This window comes from Capra hircus, chromosome 8, assembly GCF_001704415.2.
Source record: "Capra hircus breed San Clemente chromosome 8, ASM170441v1, whole genome shotgun sequence".
Classification (NCBI taxonomy): domain Eukaryota; kingdom Metazoa; phylum Chordata; class Mammalia; order Artiodactyla; family Bovidae; genus Capra; species Capra hircus.
Genome location: NC_030815.1, coordinates 46488886 through 46509835, shown reverse-complemented (window position 1 = coordinate 46509835; position 20950 = coordinate 46488886). Strand labels below are relative to the sequence as shown.

At 40.6% G+C, this 20950-nt stretch overlaps 1 protein-coding gene across 11 annotated transcripts in view; it reads left to right on the top strand.

Moving 5' to 3' along the window:
* Positions 1–19874, top strand: part of TRPM3 (transient receptor potential cation channel subfamily M member 3) — a 608518-nt gene extending 588644 nt beyond the window's left edge. For 4 of the 11 annotated variants that reach the window (XM_005683729.3, XM_005683725.3, XM_005683723.3 and 1 more), the window contains one exon: positions 11520–19874. In XM_005683729.3, coding sequence (XP_005683786.2) covers positions 11520–12972 — 1453 coding nt within the window. In that variant the 3' untranslated portion in view covers positions 12973–19874. The remainder of the gene's footprint in view (positions 1–11519) is intronic. The other 7 variants (XM_005683732.3, XM_005683741.3, XM_005683739.3 and 4 more) reach the window with 3 other exon arrangements.

The following is a 20950-nucleotide window of genomic DNA, read 5'->3' as shown; positions in this document are numbered from 1 at the left end:
ACTGACCAAATAGGTTTATAGACCAGCAGGGCTGTGAGAAAAAAAAATCTCAAAATGAAGAGAAGAGAATACGTATTTAATAAATCTAACTTTATGCAAATAAATTTACATTTTTCTGATTTTCCTCATTTTGCTGTAGTCTAATACAAACTTCATTCCAGGCTGGCATATTCTAGCATTTGGGGCACTGCTTTTCTGAAGAACACCCCAAGTATTATAAAACATTAGTGTAACTTTAAATTTTAAGCACTTGCAATATAAAGATGGCAGAAGTTACTTATAAATAGTGAGGAAAAGGATGATGCATTGATGACACCGGTTGATATATGACTCAGACTTTTAAGACTTGAGTCAGTCACGTCTAGTTTTCATGAAATGACATTTTGTCTGCTTAGCCACTTCATACATTTTCTCTAATGGCTCTGCAGAAAAGACACAAATAGCATTTTTCTATCCCTGGCCCATCATTTATTTAAGGAATGCAGTCTAGATAAGTGGTTATATACACACATGCCATTTAGTGATTGTATCCATAGGTACTAGCCAATATTAATGAAATTTAAAGCCATGCACAGGTTTTATACACATCTGTCATTACAAACTAGAACATTTTATGATGATATGATGTGAAGCAATTTTCTAGCAAACAGAGGAAGAAGCTGCAAATCTGAAGACCTCTCTCATGCTAAGGCCTTGAAAAAGTTATTTATTAATGGACGTATTAGCCGTGTAGTTCCCATAAAATTGTGCCATGTGGACACATTGTCCATTACTCAGGCATATTTGCAAAGTGCGTGTCCAGGACCCTTTGCAATGGCTTTTTGGATTCAGAAAACTGCAGATCTGGGAGGAAAGAAAGGTAGAGGGAGGAATATTAAGATGCAAAGAAGTCCTTGTCTCTCTGGGGAACTAGCATGAGAGGGGCAGACACCAGGGCGTGCAAACTGTGGCCTGTCTCAAAGCCCCTTTGAATGGGAACATGGAGCTAGAGCACCTCCACCTGAGGCTCTCACCCCACATTTACAGATGCTTCCAGGAGACTTCTTCCCAAGGCCCTCTTCCTCTCTGGGGAGTTGCCGAGCCCCACCCTTGAGGAAGGTGACCAAGATGAACAATTCCCAGAAATCAGGACAGAGTGCAGGGCAGCCCTCCCTGCGACCTAGGCATTAGCTGACCTTCTAGAGTAGCGGGGCCCAGAGGGCCAGGGTGAGTTCACAGCTAAGCCCAGGTGCCGAAGAAGTGACTCTAAGCCCAGGCCTCATTCTGCTTCTGTAGCTTCTGTCTGTGTTTATTTGAAGTTCTGCTTTAGGTGGTGATGGTGGTAGTTTTGCATCTGCAAAGGTACCAAAAGTAATGTCTTTAAACACTAGAATTATACTCAGTACAATAGAAATGCCATGAGGGGCATCGGGGAGCAGAGATCAACCAAGGGAGGGAGGGGATCCACATTACCCATTTCACTCATTCTCCAGGACATGTCCTTTCTAAGTGGAGTGGCAGGTGAAATCGGCTGTCCTGTTTGACATGAGCTAGCTGGCTAGCTAGGTGAATAGATAGATGGGTAGAGAGATGATAGGTAAGTATGCATAAACTCACATTTGAATACATATGTAAAATTTATATAAGTTAACTATTCACATTTTATACTATATATTTTATAATTTTCTCCTCTTATTAGATAACCTCAATACAAAGATTTGAAATCAGAAAACTTGAGAGCTGGGCCTTTGCTCTGTTTCTTCCCTTGCTACTACCTTTAAAATTCAGTTAATTTATTCAAGTTTTATTTGCATGAATCTCTTTAGAAATAAAAATGTACTTCTAAAATTGTCTATTTAAATGGATCATTATTAAATTATATTTTTTCACCAAATAGTGTGTATAGGAAGGACCCAATACAATATTCAGGAGATCATTAACACCTTGGAGGAACTGATTCTGAGAAACCCTTGTCTTTGCCATTTTTATATAGTAACGATCATGATGTATCTAAAGCAATACAGTTCCAAAATATAGTGAGCTAATTGATTGTAATCAATGCTGTTACTTATTTGGGACAATATCTAGCTAGTAATAATTATATTAAAATAGCCAAAATTTTAAGCTGTTAAGCAACATTGGTAACTACCTTCTTTTTTTAATATAAATGTATTTATTTTAATTGGAGGCTAATTACTTTACAATATTGTATTTGTTTTGCCATACATCAACATGAATCTGCCACAGGTATACACGTGTTCCCCATCCTAAACCCCCCTCCCACCTCCCTCCCTGTACTATCCCTCTGGGTCGTCCCAGTGCACCAGCCCCAAGCATCCAGTATCATGCCTCAAACCTGGACTGGCAATTCGTTTCTTATATGATATTATACATGTTTCAATGCCATTCTCCCAAATCATCCCACCCTCTCCCTCTCCCACAGAGTCCAAAAGACTGTTTTATACATCTGTGTCTCTTTTGCTGACTCGCATACAGGGTTATCGTTACCATCTTTCTAAATTCCATATATATGCGTTAGTATACTGTATTGGTGTTTTTCTTTCTGGCTTACTTCACTCTGTAACTACCTTCTTTTCTGAGGATGTTTTTACCCTGGCTTACAATAACCAATCCTTGGAGTTTGTGCCATCAAATTCTGTGCTCATCATCCTTTAACTAGTGGGTTCTGTTTCAATACGTGCGTAGTGGGGCTTTGACTGTGTACCAGGCAATAAGGCAGAGCTCTGTCCTCAAAAAGCACAGTCTCACTGAGTTCTAGTGTACACCCAAGGCAGGAATAGCCAGAAACATCTAACTCACAGTTGTCAAACCTTAGAAAGCCTTAAAATCATCTGGAAAGCTTGTTACAAGGCAGGTTTCTGGGCATCCACCTACATCCTTGGTTTCTGATTCACCGAGTCTATGGTGGGGCCTGAGAACTTGCATTTCCCAGTAATGCTGATGGTAATACTGCTAGTCCTGAACCACACTTTGGGGAACACTAATGGAATATAATGGACAAGCTTAAAGTCCCAAGTAGGATAGGACAGTGCAGAATTATTCACTGTGGAACATACATCAATAAAATTCAGTACCTTACATTTGGAACAGTTCTGGAGGTCATTAGCACAGATTGTGTATGTGTGAAAGTCACTCATTTGTGTCCGACTTTTTACGACCCCATGGACTATACAGTCCATGGAATTCTCCAGGCCAGAATGCTAGAGTGGGTAGTCTTTCCCTTCTCCAGGGGATCTTCCCAACCCAAGGATCAAACCCAGGTCTCCCATATTGCAGGAGGATTCTTTACCAGCTGAGCCAGAAGGGAAGCCCAAGAACAGACTACTTGTACCCAAAGCAGTGTTTCTCCTACGCATCTGACCAGCAGCAATTTAACAAGCATGTGCTGAGCAGGGCCTGGGGTTGGAGTGGGGATAGAAGGACTTTGCTTTGAAAGAATGTATGATCCAACTACACTCAGCCTCTATTTGAGCACCTTCTGAAGGAGGAGAAACCGCCTTGGATACCAGCCTCATGAATAAATACAGAAAAAGTTACATTCTACTCTCTCTGAAAGAATGTTTCACATATGGTAATATCACCATCATCTCCCATTTGCCTTATCTTTTCTAAACTAAATATCCCCAAATCCTTTAACCACTTAGCATGTGTACAGCAGATCTTCCACTACCCTGCCCACTTTCTCAATATGCACTTTGAATTTTCAACATCACCCTTTAAATGTGGTATCTAAATGGAACCTAATTCTGTGTTAGAGTTAGAGCCTAGACTCAATGCCTTTATTCATTCACTTACTGTTTTTGATCATCTACTATGCTGCTGCTGCTGCTGCTGCTAAGTTGCTTCAGTCGGGTCTGTGTGACCCCATAGACAGCAGCCCACCAGGCTCCCCTGTCCCTGGGATTCTCCAGGCAAGAACCCTGGAGAGGGTTGCCATTTCCTTCTCCAATGCATGAAAGTGAAAAGTGAAAGTGAAGTCACTGAGTCGTGTCCAACTCTCAGCGACCCCATGGACTGCAGCCTTCCAGGCTCCTCCATCCATGGGATTTTCCAGGCAAGAGTAGTGGAGTGGGGAGCCATTGCCTTCTCCGGATCATCTACTATATGCTAACCTAATACTTACAGAGTGCAATAGGAAAGGAACATGTAACAAGGGAAAAGTGAAAGTGAAGTCGCTCAGTCGTGTCCGACTCTTTGTGACCCCATGGACTGTAGCCTACCAGGCTCCTCTGTCCATGAGATTTTCCAGGCAATAGTACTGGAGTGGATTGCCATTTCCTTCTCCAGGGGATCTTCTTGACCCAGGGATCGAAGCCAGGTCTCCTGCATTGTAGACAGATGCTTTACCGTCTAAGCCACCAGGGAAGTCCCTTCTGTAACAAGGGAAAGAACATAGTAAAATGGAAAGATTTTAATACTAATTCTGCAGTAACTAGCTGTGTGACCTTGAACAAGTTACTTAACTCCTCTGAACCTATGTCCCAATCAGTAAAATGGGGACATACCTGTGGTATAAATACCTAACTAAAATTTTAAAGTTATTGAGATAATATACATGAGATATTATGTTTTAACTGGTAGTTATTATTTTTGGATCTACACATTTTATTTGCTATGGGATTGCATTACCATCATAGCAGCCAAGTCATCTTTGGTTCAGAGTGAGCCTACAATTAATTAAAACCAAGCCTTTTTCACATGAGATATTTCAAATATCTTCCAACTTCTTTGGAAATGTTTGTTTCTAACCTAAAATCAAGACTTAGCATTCATTGCTATGAAATTTGTCTTTAATTCCACTTACATTTCTCCAGTCAACCTAGTGTATCAACCCATTTACTAAAATCACAATGTACTTTCTGAAAAATATTGTGCATCTATGTTTCTTTGTTAGTCTAGATTATCAAAAGAGAGACAAGATTAATATTGAGCCTCCTGTTAATTAATCCTGTCTCTTTAAAGTACCCAAAAGATAGCATCAGCTTAATTACTTACAACTAAGCTGTTCTATGGGCTTCCCAGATGGCTCAGTGGTAAAGAATCCACCTGCCAATGCAGGAGACTCAGGACACACAGGTTCAATCCCTAGGTTGGGGAGATCCCCTGGAGAAGGAAACGGCAATCTGTTCCAGTATTCTTGCCTGGGAAATCCCATGGACAGAGGATCCTGGTGGGCTACAGTCCATGGGGTTGCAAAAGAGTCGTACATAACTTAGTGACTAAACAACAACAAGCCATTCTATAATGCTGCCTAGAATTGATGTCACACTCCCATAATTCATAGAATCAGGAATGTTGAGTACTGAGAAAACATTTCCTATCTGCAGTCTCCTGGCATTTCTTTTTATTTCCCTTTGGCTCTTAAGGGTCACCTAGATTTTCTGGTGATCACAGATGAAAGTTCTTTTCTGGTCCCTTTAACTCATTTAAAGCAGGTTTTGCAAACTGGTCACTCATGGGCAACACCTGCCCACAGAGGGCTGTTGTGTTGAGCTGACAGTGATTGTTAAAATTCACTCTGAAAGCCTTTGGCCTGGACATGCTCTCTTCTGCCACAGAACCTTCCACTGTCTCTTATGCTTTGCCTGCTTCATGTACTTAGTTGATCTGCCCTCCCATAGGGATTTGGTCCTCAGACCCCTAACTTACAGCTTCTAGTTTATCCTCACCATCACCCTAGCTGTTGGGCTCCACTTTTCAGAAGTTTCAGTTTGAATTGTCTCCTTGACAATAACAATTTAGGCAAACTGGAATATACATCATTCCTTGTTATCATCTTTTAATCTAACATTATCTTTCCCAAACCAATAGGCTCTATAGCCCCCTTTTTCCACTTTACCTAGATCCAAAAAGTATTAGACAATGACTATTAATAGTATTTTCCAGTTACAATGTTTCATAACAAAGAGAGAATAATTTAGAATATATGAAATTTATAAATAATCCCCCAAATAGTGTAAGTCATAAAAGAGGAGCTTCAGTCACTTGCCACTGTATCTTTTTTTAAAGCTGATCTTTGCTATCTCCACTGATAGATCCAAGTTTAACTTTTCTCCCCTCTTTTGGTCCCAGAGTTAATTAGAAGGATAAGTGGCCCAAAGGGAAGGGTCCTTGTCGTCATTTAGTCACTAAGTCATGTCTGACTCTTGGCAACCCCATGGACTGTGGCCTGCCAGGCTCCTCTGTCCATGGGATTCTCCAGGCAGGAATACTAGAGTGGGTTGCCATTTCCTTCTCCAGGGGATCTTCCAGACCCAGGAATCAAACCCAGATCTCTCCTGCATTGCAGGCAGATTCTTTACCTAGTGAACTATGAGGAAAGCCCATAGGAAAGGGGTAGGTGACCCTAAAGTTCACAAATTAAGTTTCAGTCTATGGATAAGCAAGAGTTCACTTTAGCTGCTCTGCATCATTGTCTTTGATCTGAAAACCTGTATCAGTATACCCCTTGCCCCCAGAAGAGCCCCCACAACTGGGCTCATGTGATCTGAAGTTGTCTCTGCTCTTCATCCTACACCCATCCAACTGCTAGCACTCCAGGGAATATTTGAAATTTAGAACAGGCATGACCAGCCAGTTGTCTTTTTCCTTTTACCATATTTCCTTTAATTACATTTTGAGGTTATCAGAAAAAAAAAAAAAGTTTTCTAGAAGGTAAACACACACAATACAATAATCCTTCAGTTCAGTTCAGTCACTCAGTCGTGTCCGACTCTTTGCGACCCCATGAATTACAGCACGCCAGGTCTCCCTGTCCATCACCAACTCCCAGAGTTCACTCAGACTCACGTCCATCAAGTCAGTGATGCCATCCAGCCATCTCATCCTCTGTCGTTCCCTTCTCCTCCTGCCCTCAATCCCTCCCAGCATCAGAGTCTTTTCCAGTGAGTCAACTCTTCGCATGAGGTGGCCAAAGTACTGGAGTTTCAGCTTTAGCATCATTCCTTCCAAAGAACACACAGAACTGATCTCCTTTAGAATGAACTGGTTGGATCTCCTTGCAGTCCAAGGGACTCTCAAGAGTCTTCTCCAACACCACAGTTCAAAAGCATCAATTCTTTGACGCTCAGCTTTCTTCACAGTCCAACTCTCACATCCATACATGACTACTGGAAAAACCATAGCCTTGACTAGACGGACCTTGGTCGGCAAAGTAATGTCTCTGCTTTTCAATATGCTATCTAGGTTGGTCATAACTTTTCTTCGAAGGAGTAAGCGTGGATTTCATGGCTGCAGTCACCATCTGCAGTGATTTTGGAGCCCAAAAAAATAGTCTGACACTGTTTCTACTGTTTCCCCATCTATTTCCCATGAAGTGATGGGACCAGATGCCATGATCTTTGTTTTCTGAATGTTGAGCTTTAAGCCAACTTTTTCACTCTCCTCTCACACTTTCATCAAGAAGCTTTTTAGTTCCTCTTCACTTTCTGCCATAAGGGTGGTGTCATCTGCATATCTGAGGTTATTGATATTTCTCCCGGCAATCTTGATTCCAGCTTGTGCTTCTTCCAGCCCAGCATTTCTCATGATGTACTCTGCATATAAGTTAAATAAGCAGGCTGATAATATACAACCTTGATGTACTCCTTTTTCTATTTGGACTCAAATTCAGACTTACATTGAAGAAATTAGGGAAAATCACTAGACCATTCAGGTATGACCTAAATCAAATCCCTTATGATTATACAGTGAAAGTGAGAAATAGATTTAAGGGACTAGATCTGATAGAGTGCCTGATGAACTATGGACGGAGGTTGATGACATTGTACAGGAGACAGGGATCAAGTCCATCCCCATGGAAAAGAAATGTAAAAAAGCAAAATGGCTGTCTGAGGAGGCCTTACAAATAGCTGTGAAAAGAAGAGAAGTGAAAAGCAAAGGAGAAAAGGGAAGATATAAGCATCTGAATGCAGAGTTCCAAAGTATAACAAGAAGAGATAAGAAAGCCTTCCTCAGTGATCAGTGCAAAGAAATAGAGGAAAAGAACAGAATGGGAAAGACTAGAGAGCTCGTCAAGAAAATTAGAAATACCAAGGGAACATTTCATGCAAAGATGTGCTCGATAAAGGACAGAAATGGTATGAACCTAACAGAAGCAGAAGATATTAAGAAGAGGTGGCAAGAATACAGTAATCCTTAACATATTGCATATTGAAGTTGAAATTTTCTGTGCTGCTAGAATCTTCTTTTGAATGCCCTTTTCCTTATCACTTTCGCTGTTAGAGGCTGGTTGTCTTACGACCTGGATTTCCTTTTTTAACCAGCCTATTGAGTCCCCTTTGATGGGCTTCTGGCTGTTGCTTTCTTGGCCTCCTGGGAACAAGAACCACCTCATACCTTTCTAGGTTTCTGTTGGGTGCCTATTGTGATTGTCTCTTGAGTTATTCTGAAATAAGTCACATAAGATCTGGAAATTTGAAAGAAGGAAAGAAAAATAAAGTGTTCCTCCCATACAACATCTTTCTTTCCAAATTCCTTTTTCTTTTCTTACTTAGTCACTGCCATATGTATCTCCTTGAGGATTCCTTTTGATCCATAAAATCTTATCATTCTTATCTCCATATGATCTCCTAAGTTATTTGACCAGAGTCAGCTCCTGGAACTACCCCTATAAGCCAAAACTTTTGATTTGTTTCTCATACCTATTTATATCTGTAGCACATGCCCATTGACAAATTAACTTTTCGAGAATTCTTTTTAAAGATTAAGGGAAGAACTCTATGTATGGAACAAGCATATGTAAGTTTGACTCTAGGAACTTTCATATTTTTTATAACTCCTACATTAAACCCCTATCACTTATATCAGTGACCTAACTGACGTACAGGCAAGTGGTTAAACACATCCAGGATTCTGAAAGAAAACAGATCAAACAGTCTTTTTTTTTTTTTTTAATTCAAGTCTTACATTCCAAACCACCTCAGAGGCCACAGGACAGTTAAGATTTGGTGAAGAACAGCTCCTTGACCTTGTTCTAGAAGGCTTTTCTTCACTAGCTCTACCCCCTGGAGCCATGCTTCTTTATCTTTGCTCTTGAGGCTCCCACTGTGCACCTCCTTGCTTTCCCGGAGGACCCCCTTCTTCCTTGTACCTCCTCTCTTCCTCCCATTCCTTAGGATCCTTAGTGTCTGGGTTCTGTTTATTCCCCACAACCAAGTCCTTACTCTTTCATTGCCTCTTGGTGCCTTAGCTCAGCCTTTCACCAGCTAGTTTTCTCTGCAGTGTTGGATTCTGGAACTAAAGTGAGGTAGGGTGCACAGGGGGGTCCCCACAGTGCAGGGAGATATCTTCCCATGCTCAAACCAATAACCACATGCAGTTATACTCAGAGAACATCTTTATCTCTTTCCATACCAACCTTGTATACACCAGACTCCAAGAAAGGACAGGAGAGGGAGGAAGAAAATTATCCTGCCTTTTGTAACTCTGCCAACACTAGAAAGCTAGGTGGACTCAGTACCTAAGTATCCCAAACAAAAATCCTCATTTTACAGAAATGTACCATCTGTCCCACTCCTGCATTTAATGAAGTAGTATTTTTATCTACTTACCAAAAGCATATTCCATTGCAAAAACGAACTGTAATACTTGCAAACTCCATAGGATAGATGATGAAAAAGTCAATTGTAAGTCTCTAAGACACACAAAATTATTATTGTAAGTAATTTGTTTCTTGGCCTACATGTATACCACAAAACAAGTGAAATAGGAAAAAGTTGAATTTTCTTTCTGAATCATCTGTGCTAGCTGGATGAGTAGCATTGGGTTTGCCAGATACAGAATTGCTCAGTGTACAAGTCTTTTGGAAATATACCTGAGCATCGTGGCAGAGTGTGCCAAGACCCTAGAGGTGCCAAACTGGCTATGGAGCAGCAGAAAGGAGCAAAGAGAAAAAAAAAAAATCTCTGAAGCAGGGCTCTTGAGAGCAGTCCGGAAACTTAGACTGATGAAGGGAAACTGAGAGATAAAAGAGCAGAGTGAGTTGTGGGGGTGCGGGCAAGGGTGTTGCAAAGGTGAGAGAATCACATATTCCCACTCTGGCCAGCAGAAGAAGTAGGCTTTTATACATGTGTGTGTGTTTTTTTTTTAAACCTATAGGTCCCTCAGAGAGAGAAACCACATGCCTCTTATATCTCCTTCTGGCATTGAAATATATATTCTTCACTGATAGAGGTGCTGCTATTGTTAACACACCACCACCACCATCACAACAATTGGCGGGACCTAGCTCTAATTCCTATCATCTTTTGTAAAGCAGGCAGCCATGTTCCTTTTAAGGGTCAATGGTCAAGTAATTTGCTGTGCATATTGGAAGAATTGGGAAAGTATCATTATCCTCTCAAAAAAAGTTGTGACTAGATCTTATTTAGATTCTCCAAGATTTGCCTTTTGACATTTAAAAGTGAAAGTTTAAGCTCAAACCAAAACTTGGCTTTGGTTTGTCCTTTCCAAGTTAATTTGAACAAGTGGAAAATATGGCACAATTTTATTTTAAATATGTGGTCTCTGTCTTTATAAGTAAATGGCCTAGCAACCCATTAAACAATTTAAATCAAGTTGTCACAGTGATTTGTTTGGTGAGCCTTTCTTGACATCTGGCAGGTATTGGGCTGGCAACATGGAAATGCAAAGAGGAATATGAGACAGATCACACCCTTAAGAATGGGGACTATAGAAATAACTGGGATAGAAAGCACCTGGATCAGCTACCTGGAAAGACAGAGAGAGGCGTAGGATGATTTATTGATAGCCACTCTAGAGTTTACCACAAATTATGGAATCTTGGCTAAATTTCTTGATATTTGTTTATCCTTTATTAATGAAAGGATCGGGTTAAATAAGGTCAACCCCAGGTGACTCAGTAACAGGACCATATCAGTTCCTTTGGAGGCACTACTTTCTAAAAGGATTGTTGTGAATAAGAACAATAACAAAAGATTATTATGTATATGCAAAATAAACATAATCCCAGTCCATAAAATACAAATTTTACATGTACACTACGGTAAGAATAGCTACATTCTACAATTCTACTGCAAAACTGGATAAAGTCATCCAAATTTTTCCATCTCATTTTGCTGGTGACTGTTAAGCCAACATCCTATCCTTATTTAGGTCACTGAACCCTGCCCCAAGCCACAGTGAAGCCAGGAGGGTAGGAAAGAGTGGGACTTTGGCGCCGCTCCACTTCAAGACCTCCTTGCCTTAATGTTTAGTTGTTGGGACTGAGCATTAAGTTTCCCTGAGGGAAGGGGGATTAGTAGCCAGAAACTGCTGGATTCAATCAACTCTCAAGCCTTTTCTAGCTTAGAAAGATTGGAGTTCTGTGATTCCCAGTGACAGGGTCACAGCCATCCTCTCCTTCCCACCCCTTCTCACTACCCACACCCCCTCAGTTCCCCCCAGTGGGACAGTGATGGCGCCAAGTTGGGGCGCAGTTCTAAGCCCCTCTGTCCCTGCTCCACAGCCTCCTGCAGAGAAACTACCCAGAGTGACTCTGGTTCTCTCTTCCCGCCCAGGGTGGAGAATATGTCCATGCGGCTGGAGGAAGTCAACGAGCGGGAGCACTGCATGAAGGCCTCGCTCCAAACCGTGGACATCCGGCTGGCGCAGCTCGAGGACCTCATCGGGCGCATGGCCACAGCCCTGGAGCGCCTGACGGGTCTAGAGCGGGCTGAGTCCAACAAAATCCGCTCGCGGACCTCCTCGGACTGCACAGATGCAGCCTACATTGTCCGCCAGAGCAGCTTCAACAGCCAGGAGGGGAACACCTTCAAGCTCCAAGAGAGTATAGACCCTGCAGGTGAGGAGACCTTGTCCCCAACTTCTCCAATCTTAATGCCCCGTATGCGAAGCCATTCTTTCTATTCAGTCAATATGAAAGACAAAGGTGGGATAGAAAAGTTGGAGAGTCTTTTTAAAGAAAGGTCCCTGAGCCTACACCGAGCTACTAGTTCCCACTCCGTAGCAAAAGAATCCAAAGCTCCTGCAGCCCCTGCAAACACCTTGGCCATTGTTCCCGACTCCAGAAGACCATCTTCATGTATAGACATCTATGTCTCTGCCATGGATGAGCTCCACTGTGATATAGACCCACTGGACAACTCCATGAACATCCTTGGGCTGGGAGAACCAAGCTTTTCAGCTCCAGTACCTTCCGCAGCTCCTTCAAGTAGTGCCTACGCGACTCTTGCACCCACAGACAGACTGCCAAGCCGGAGCATTGATTTTGAGGACATCACCTCCATGGACACTAGGTCTTTTTCTTCAGACTATACCCACATCCCAGAATGCCAAAACCCATGGGACACTGACCCTCCAATGTACCACACCATTGAGCGTTCCAAAAGTAGCCGCTACCTAGCCACCACCCCGTTTCTTCTAGAAGAAGCCTCCGTTGTGAAATCACATAGCTTTATGTTTTCTCCTTCGAGGAGCTGTTATGCCAACTTTGGGGTGCCCATGAAAACAGCAGAATATACAAGTATTACAGACTGTATTGACACGAGATGTGTCAATGCTCCTCAAGTGATTGCTGACAGAACCACCTTCCTGGGAGGTCTTGGAGGGAAAGTGGAGGAATCCTTGTGCTGCCACCCCGAGCGAGAGGCAGAACTGAGTCACCCCAGCTCTGATGGTGAGGAGAATGAGGCCAAGGGCCGGAGAGCCACCATCACAATGCCTCCCCAGGAGGGTGATAATTCAGACAGAACCCTGTCCAACAACATCGCAGTTCCCAAGATAGAGCGCGCGAACAGCTACTCAGCAGAGGAGCCAAGCACACCATATGCCCACACCAGGAAGAGCTTCTCCATCAGTGACAAACTCGACAGGCAGCGGAACACAGCAAGCCTGAGAAATCCCTTCCAGAGGAGTAAGTCCTCCAAGCCAGAGGGCCGAGGGGACAGTCTGTCCATGAGGAGACTCTCCAGAATGTCTGCTTTTCACAGCTTTGAAAGCAAGCACAACTAAACCTTCTAATAAGCTTTGCAGGAGGCTCAAGAATCCAGCCCTCAAATTCTCCCTGAAATTCACCTGTTCCTGTTTCTTGAAGCTCACCTACTTTATTCTTAGCTGAGCAAAACAAGTCATTCCTTGGGAGTTGTTACCTAAAATGTGATCAAGAAAACATTTGATCTGGCCCAGTGCAAAACACAGGGGATTTAAGTCATGTTCACACTCGATGGGTAGGGAGGGGAAAGAGGGAAAAGAAGGGTTGAGATGAATGTGTAGAACTAGTCATTTCAGAAAGCCATGAGCTCTGGGAATGAATGGGGCATCAAGCATGCTCCATGCCAGGAGGCATCTTTCCATTTCTGACCATTATCAAGAGTTTTAGGATGCAGAGCTAAATTGCAAAATAAAATAAAGTAGCCAACATACAAATGAGATATTCTAAACTTCAATTCTGTTTTCTTTTCACATTGGCTCCATCACTGGTGACTGATGAAGAGCATCCTTTTTATTCAGTATAAGCCGGCAGCAAGCAGTTCTACCTAACGTCCCACATCCTTCTCATGCCAACACTTCTGTAATTGATCATTATAAAGAAAAAACAAGGTAACAGTCATAGTTCACCTGTCTCTTATATATTCATTTCTGGTGCCACAACTTTTATCTCTTTTGAAGAAAATAAAGGGAAAAGAAATGCCTTTTTGTATTGCAATCAAAATGAAAGAAGAGTTGATGTTAAAACCAGTTGTCAAGTGGTTTATTATATACAGTGGGCATTCAAGTATAGTCAAGTAAGCTCAGGATGAATGTAATTAAATAATTTTATATTTTTTAATTTATTTTATATCTCACCTATCATCAATGAAGCCACTCACTGAATATATAATAGTGAACTTTAAAAAAAAAATAGTAGGCAGAACTCACCTAAAACTGCCGTATGAGATACTGCTATATTCTCACCATCTATGTTATGTGTGATGCTGCTGTGTGACCATCATCATGTGTATGAATCCACCATGTCTTCTGAACACCTCCAGGATGTAACTGCCAATTTTCCACACCACCTGTCACATGACCATTTTGTATATGAATATCTGGTTACATGTGGATATTTTCATACCTAGAGTTTTGCCATTTAATCTGAGCTCAGCATAAATTTAATTGGAGTTTTTCAAGGGCTGGTATCTTTTTTATGGAAATGTTCCAAAGCACTTTTTAGGGAAGTTTCAAAACCATAAATAACCTTAGAATTGACTGAGAGTTTGGTATCAACCCAAGCCATCAGTAGCAGACGTACCATGAGTATTTTTCTTATACACAGAGCTATAAAAAAGATGGGATAGACTAAAATAGAAAGCAAATAAACATATAAAGAGTCCTGTGGTATATGCTGCTTATATGCATTTACACAGAGAGACATGTTAATATATAGTTTATAAACAGACATATAGAGCTTTCTTAAAAGGCTTGGACTTTTCTATCATCTTGAGATATAACCAGGATTTTTTAATACCCAAGGAGTTCCATGGAAAGAGTTAATTATATTAAATTTTGACATGTTGAAATTATAAATTTTTAAAATCCCTATGACCTTAGCTTTTCCTTGTACAAAACTAGAGTTGCCAACATGACTCACTGCCTTCCCTCTGCCTCTTTTTTCTGCGGAAGCACTTGCTATCATGACATCTCATTTAGTCTGGTTTCTCCTGCACAAAGAGATTATTTCAAGCACAATCAGAATAGATGTACGGTTCTAAACCAGATAGTATTAAGGACTCTCAAATATAGGCATACGCTTCTAGATCAGAATCTGGATTTAAAGTGGCATAAAGAAATCTTTATCAACTCTTTGGATTCCTATTTGGATTACTGATTTTAAGAATAAAAATCTTTAAGGAAAAAGACTTAATACTTCCTGGTTATTTTGTTTTGCTATAGTTTTGAATTCCAGATTTCTCATTTTGTGAAATCAAGTGAATACATGGACAAAATCTCTAGCCTTTAAATATTTAAAACAAAAACCAAAATCTTCTGAACAAGCTTTTCAGGTGTAGAGACAATGATGTTGCTGCATATAAAGAATTAAACAATTCCATCTTCACTCCTTGGATTTAAGTGAGCAAGAAACAAGTCACCGGAGTCCCTCATATATAATTGCTCTAGAAACAATTATATTTTTACTGGCCATTTCCCCCTCAATAAACATGCATTTGGTCTAAGAATAGATTAGTTGCCCTAAAACTTCTTTGAGTCATGAATCTCCTTGAGAATCTAATGAAAGCTCTCGGCTCACCTCCCAGAAAAAAAAAAAAAAAAAAGTATGTACATGTGGAGTTGCAATATAACCTTAAAGGGTTCATGTACCCCTGGTTCCATATTGATTGATAATGAGGAAGAGGAACCATGTTCATTCATAATCAATGCAGCTGTAATAGGCACTTTACATTTCAAGACCATTTCTCTGTGATTCTCAGGAAGGCCAAGTCTCAGCACCAGAGTTTAAACCCAGATTTTGTTACTTTTGTTCCTTAGATTAGCTTTTGCTAATTTGATGTATTTACATCCTAAACACTTTGATGATTTTAAATATGGAGCATACTTACAAAGCCAGAGGCTTCTCTAAATCTGTGGAGGAATCTAAGAAGGAGGTGAAAATATTATTGTTTGTTCACAGAGCAGGATATCACAGCACCTCCAGGGCCTCATTCTGGACCAGATTGAAAATAAGGGAAAGAAATTATGAGCATGAGTGTTTCCATTCATTGTGATTTCTGGAGAGAACCAAACCTAGGAAATAAAGTATTTAACAGCCTTGACCTTGTGACTACCTGGCCCTTTGGTTGTGCATGAAAATGAAGTTCTTAAATCTTTTGTGAAGTGTGTGAAATATATAAGCCAAATTTAAGTGACTAAACACAACCTGGATAACTTTCATGAGCCATTTCTTTCCTGTGCATTTACATGTGTGTTATGTTTCCATCCATTTCTTTCCATTTCTGGGTGTTCTGCACACCAGTGTGGCATTGATTCTGTGGCCTTGTACGGTCAGCTTGTGTCCAGACCATTTATTCCGCCATGTCCCTGATCGAGGGGATATTAATTACCTTCTCTGTGAATTTAGCAGCCCATGAGCAGCAAGTTATTGAGGAATATAAATAAAGTCATAGAGTGCTCAAGGAAGTAATAGCTTTGGTTTAATCATATGCTACTAAGGTGCCAATTTTTATATACTACTATATGTAATGATTTGTTCTAAATTGCTCAGTCCTTTTGAAAAAACATGTAAGGATGTTTAATGAAAATTACCTTGGGAATTCCTGATTAATCAACAAACTTTATATTTATACTTAGAAACTCTCTCTTGGGTAGATTTGAATGAAGCTGGAAAGCTTGGCTATAATTGGCAGGGCTAGTTTATTTCTCCGGCCAGAAGGTGTATTAGGGGTCAGAATACAGCACTTTACAGAACTGGATTTTGTTTTTAAGTCTAAGCTTCCAGGTCTAGGATATTATGTAGCACTTTGAAAGTTCCCCCTTAAAAAAAAATATATATATATATATATATATATATATCAAAATTATCAAATAAGAAAAATGTACTTGTAAGAAACACAAAATGTGTTTCTTCTGAATGTTTCAAATGTATTCTAAAAGATGGTTTCTATAGATAATATTATGGTAGATAACTGGATAGTACATTTTTTCCACTTTCTAAGGCTATACAGTCTAATCTTTCTGAATGTTTGGGCTGTTTAACTTCTGTACTTATATATTATCCAGTCATCAATCATGCTATATCTATAGGCTCTACTGTTCAATGTGTGTGGGGCAATGCTGTATTATAAAACACATGTAAACGTATATGTAACCGTATTTAACTCAGCATAGTTGTAGCATGTGGTTGTATTAATGAACGTTACAGGATAACTTTATAACCATTTACAAATCTGTAACATTCAATAAAGAAGCACATGTTGCAAGGATTAATGATGTTCCCAACTCCATGTGATTTAGCATCCTCGTGAAATGGGTACTTCTGTTCCTGATCTGCTTTATGGTTTTCACATTCCCATAGACCACTGTAAAATATTTGTATGAGCTGATGTGCATCCTCTGACCAGCCCTGCAAGCTGTGGTAGGCAAGTTGTGATTCTGTGAAAGATGAACTGGCATGTTATGCAAAACCTATATGACAAATTGAAAAGAATATCTGAAGCTCCAGTTGAATTAGCTGTTTGTTTACATCTGCTAACCCAATGTGGAGGCAGTGTACAGTATTTTATAAGTATGTTCATGTAGTAACACTAATATGTTTGTTTCTAGATAAAGTGATGCTAGCGTGTAGGTGGTTTTATACTTGCTCTAAATACTGCATTATAGCTCACTATTCTTTAACAATATTAATGTGACTTAAATGAAGTAATCCCTCTCCAAATCCAGTCTTAATTTTTGTGGCGACAGATGCATGCACTGCTTTATGCATTTATTTTGACTTTTTAAAGGCACTTAATGTTTTACTATTGCCTGCTGTGATGCTTAAACCAGTTAGGAACTCACTCAAATTGTTGGGCTTCTTACACTGTTTGGGGATTATGTCCAATTTAAAAAAATTAAAAACAAAAAAGTAACCAAGGATTTTTTACTATTTTTTTAAGCTCTGAACAAATAATACGGAATAAAGTATTAACTGCAAGGCATATAGCTATGTAACCTGGAGATAGCTAGCCAACACCACTTGGGTTTACCAAGGTCTGGTGTTGGTGCATCTGTGATATATGAAGGACATATTTCTGAGTCTTTAGGGCCATTGGGTGCAAGTTGCTAAACCAGAGATGAGAGTGAGGAGTCCATTCAAGACAGTGTAGAAACCCACATATCAGTATGGATGAATCCAGTGGACAACATGTGACCACTCTCCTACCTTGGGGCTTTTCTCGCATTGTGTGTGAGCCTGGCCTGGGGGAGGGTGAGAGATGGGTGACTGCGTGTCTCACTGAGCACGGAATGACTCTGAAGAGTGTGCCCTTCAAGGAAGTCACCATTTCATTGTTAAAAGCCATTCAACATCTGAACAAGGGAGGATCAAATTTGCATAGTCTTATAAATGATGGCTCCTCAAAGAATAGAGAGAACTTTTCTGTCAGCCTGCACTGGCCTAGGCTTTCTTTTTACCTGTCAAACAGTCTCTTTCTCAGATTGGAGTCAATCAAAGGAGCAGTTGGTTCTGATTTTAAGGAAAACAGGATTTTTTTTTTTTTTGTAATTCATTTGAGAAGTTGGTTGCATTACCTTTTCTCTGATGAATTCCTTGCACTGATCACTGTTAATGAAATCAAGACATGACCATTTCTACATGTGTCTAAGAGGAATTCAGTGGCCAAGTAATCCAGGTGGCAGTAGGAGTGAGGTTAATTTTCCCTTCCCTAACTGACCTGCTCTCCCAGCCCCATTAAACCTTCAAGCCATTGCCTGTTTACACAAAGTTTGTGTGCTGGGAAGTGAAAAGAACACGTATGGCTAGAAGGCCATAGGTTTTCTGAAGAGTGTCAGTGCCAGCCTTGACCTAGGCCTTCCTCTGGAGCTGGGGGGCTGCTGAGGGCTGGGGGATACAGAGAGAGGTTCAGCCTTGGGCCTGGATACACAGTCTTCTTCACCCCCTTAACTTTCTTCCTTACTCTTGGCCCAGCACAAGGTTTTTTGTTTTGTTTTGTTTTGTTTTCTGCCAGACCAGTTGATTTTATCTCCTATCACCTCCCATACCCTCTGGACCCTGGCAGAGGAAACTGAACCAGCGGCTGCAAGCCTTCAGACTTTGTCCAGCCCTCATCTTCCCAGTGACTTAGCTTCCTCCCTGCAACTTCATCCCATGCTCCTAATTTCACTGGTGTTTGCATCAACCTCATCAATTCTTTGCCTGTCTGGATCCCAAAAGAATCAGTCACATCTTTACCCCAGCTTATCACATATCAGCAGCAGCAGCTGTCTGCCTCTAGACTGTGGGGTTGCAAACACAAATACGTGAAGGGGCTGGATCCAGAACACAAATGTGTCAGTTGGGCTGGGAAAAACAACAGGAAGAAGTAGGGTTTATAGGGCTTGAGAGAGCACATGTCTGCTACAAAGACATTCGCATTCAGATTTGCAAACATTGTGCTAGCCAAACGTGTCTGCCAGCAGCTTTTAAACCTGGAGGCAATAGTTTGGGACCTCTGAGTCAGAGCCAACCAGGACCATGTTCCTGATTCCAACTTAGTGAATACATAAACAAAATACACTGAAAATGGAGGTGGGAAAGAAAGGAAGTCACCCTATTCAGGGTTCTTTCTGTTCTCCCAAATGATATGTGCATGTATATTTGCTAGCTGCATCATTCTGGACCTAAATGTGGGATCTTTGTGAGGGAGATTCAGAAAAAGAGTACCATAGCATTGTATCAAGGCTTATCTGCTTCCTGTCACTACAGTGTCTGACCTGAGTTTATATTGCTTCTCCTGCTGTTCAGAACAGTCCATGCAGTATACTGTACTCATTGCTGTTCCATAACACAGAACTTAGACTCTCATTTGTAAACGTTCTAACCATAGTTTATAATGGGGAAAGTTATTCAAATATCATTTTTAAATGAATTCCTATAAATAAAATAATTTTGCAGTTGGGTTTCTTAAATATATATACATCTTTTCCTCCTTTGTGTATAGATAGACAGTGGTTTGCATATCTATCAACATTATAAATATATATAAATCCTTAGAGGAATTTTTCTTTTTTAAAGGTCTATTATTGGATTCACAATGCACTTTGAGCTTGTTTGTTTAGATATATAATTCAAAGCAGAAGTTGGCAGATACCACGGGAAAAACTTTCTGAAATTTCTGTAACAAATGTTTTGCAATAAAAAAAAAAAAAAAAAACCTCAGTAGTTCAAACCATGACTTGGACTTCTTTGTGCATTTATTTGCCACCATGTGATTCCTACCATTCTCATGACAAGAATTGCTGGGGTGCAGAGAGATGGCTGCCTTGGGCTCTATAATTACTTGTAGAGCAGAGGCTGCAACTGGTGGTCTGTGGGTCATACCCAGGCAGCAGAGAAGGAATGTTGTTGTCCAGCACAAATGTTTTAACTTCAAATAATAAAGGGAAAAAAACTGAAGAATACATATATGTACAATCTTTTATCTTTACAAAAAATTTGTTGAGTACCGGTTCTGTGCTCAATGGTGTGGCAAGGTGAAAAGCAGGCAGAGTCCCTGCCCCGTGGTGTTTTGACTCTGACTGTAATAAGGTATGATCAGATATAATTTTGTAATTACCATTTCACCACCTAAGAAATAGAGCATGAAAAGTAAAGAGTCTAGAGGTTCAGAGGAGCGACAGTGCTCTGCAGCTCAGGGCAAGGAAGGCCCTTTGGGGCAGACTACACCAGAATGTGTCCTGAAGAACAAGGAGGGTTTAGCTAGTCAACAGGAGGACGACATGCCATGTAAGAGGGACATTAACTTTTTTAATTGACGTATAATTGCTGTACAATATTATATAAGTTGCAGGTGTACAATATAGTGATTCGCAATTTTTAAAGTTAAGGGGAATGTTAATTCGCTTAGCACCCAAATGTTACAGTGCTTTATCCTCATTAGAACCTCTAGGCAGCCCCAGCCTCGTGGACTTTGTCTCCAGTATGGACCCCAGTGTGGAGAATGAATGAGGCACTGCTCCAAAGAGTACCTTTATCTTTACCTTTCCCACTGGCTCTGTTTTCAGTTTTTTTGAAAATGGAATGGCTGGCATAGCTTTCTACAGGCAGCTTGTCTGTGTTCATAAATGTGCACATTTCTGTAACACATGCAATATTCAATCATGTGTCCTCAGATCTCCTGGAAAATCGGATCATCCATCATTTGCTGCCAAAATCTCAGATTTAGATCAACATGGAGCTTCCTTGAAGGACATATTAATGGAGGTAGAGAAAGATTAAATTTTCTAGAGATAATTTATC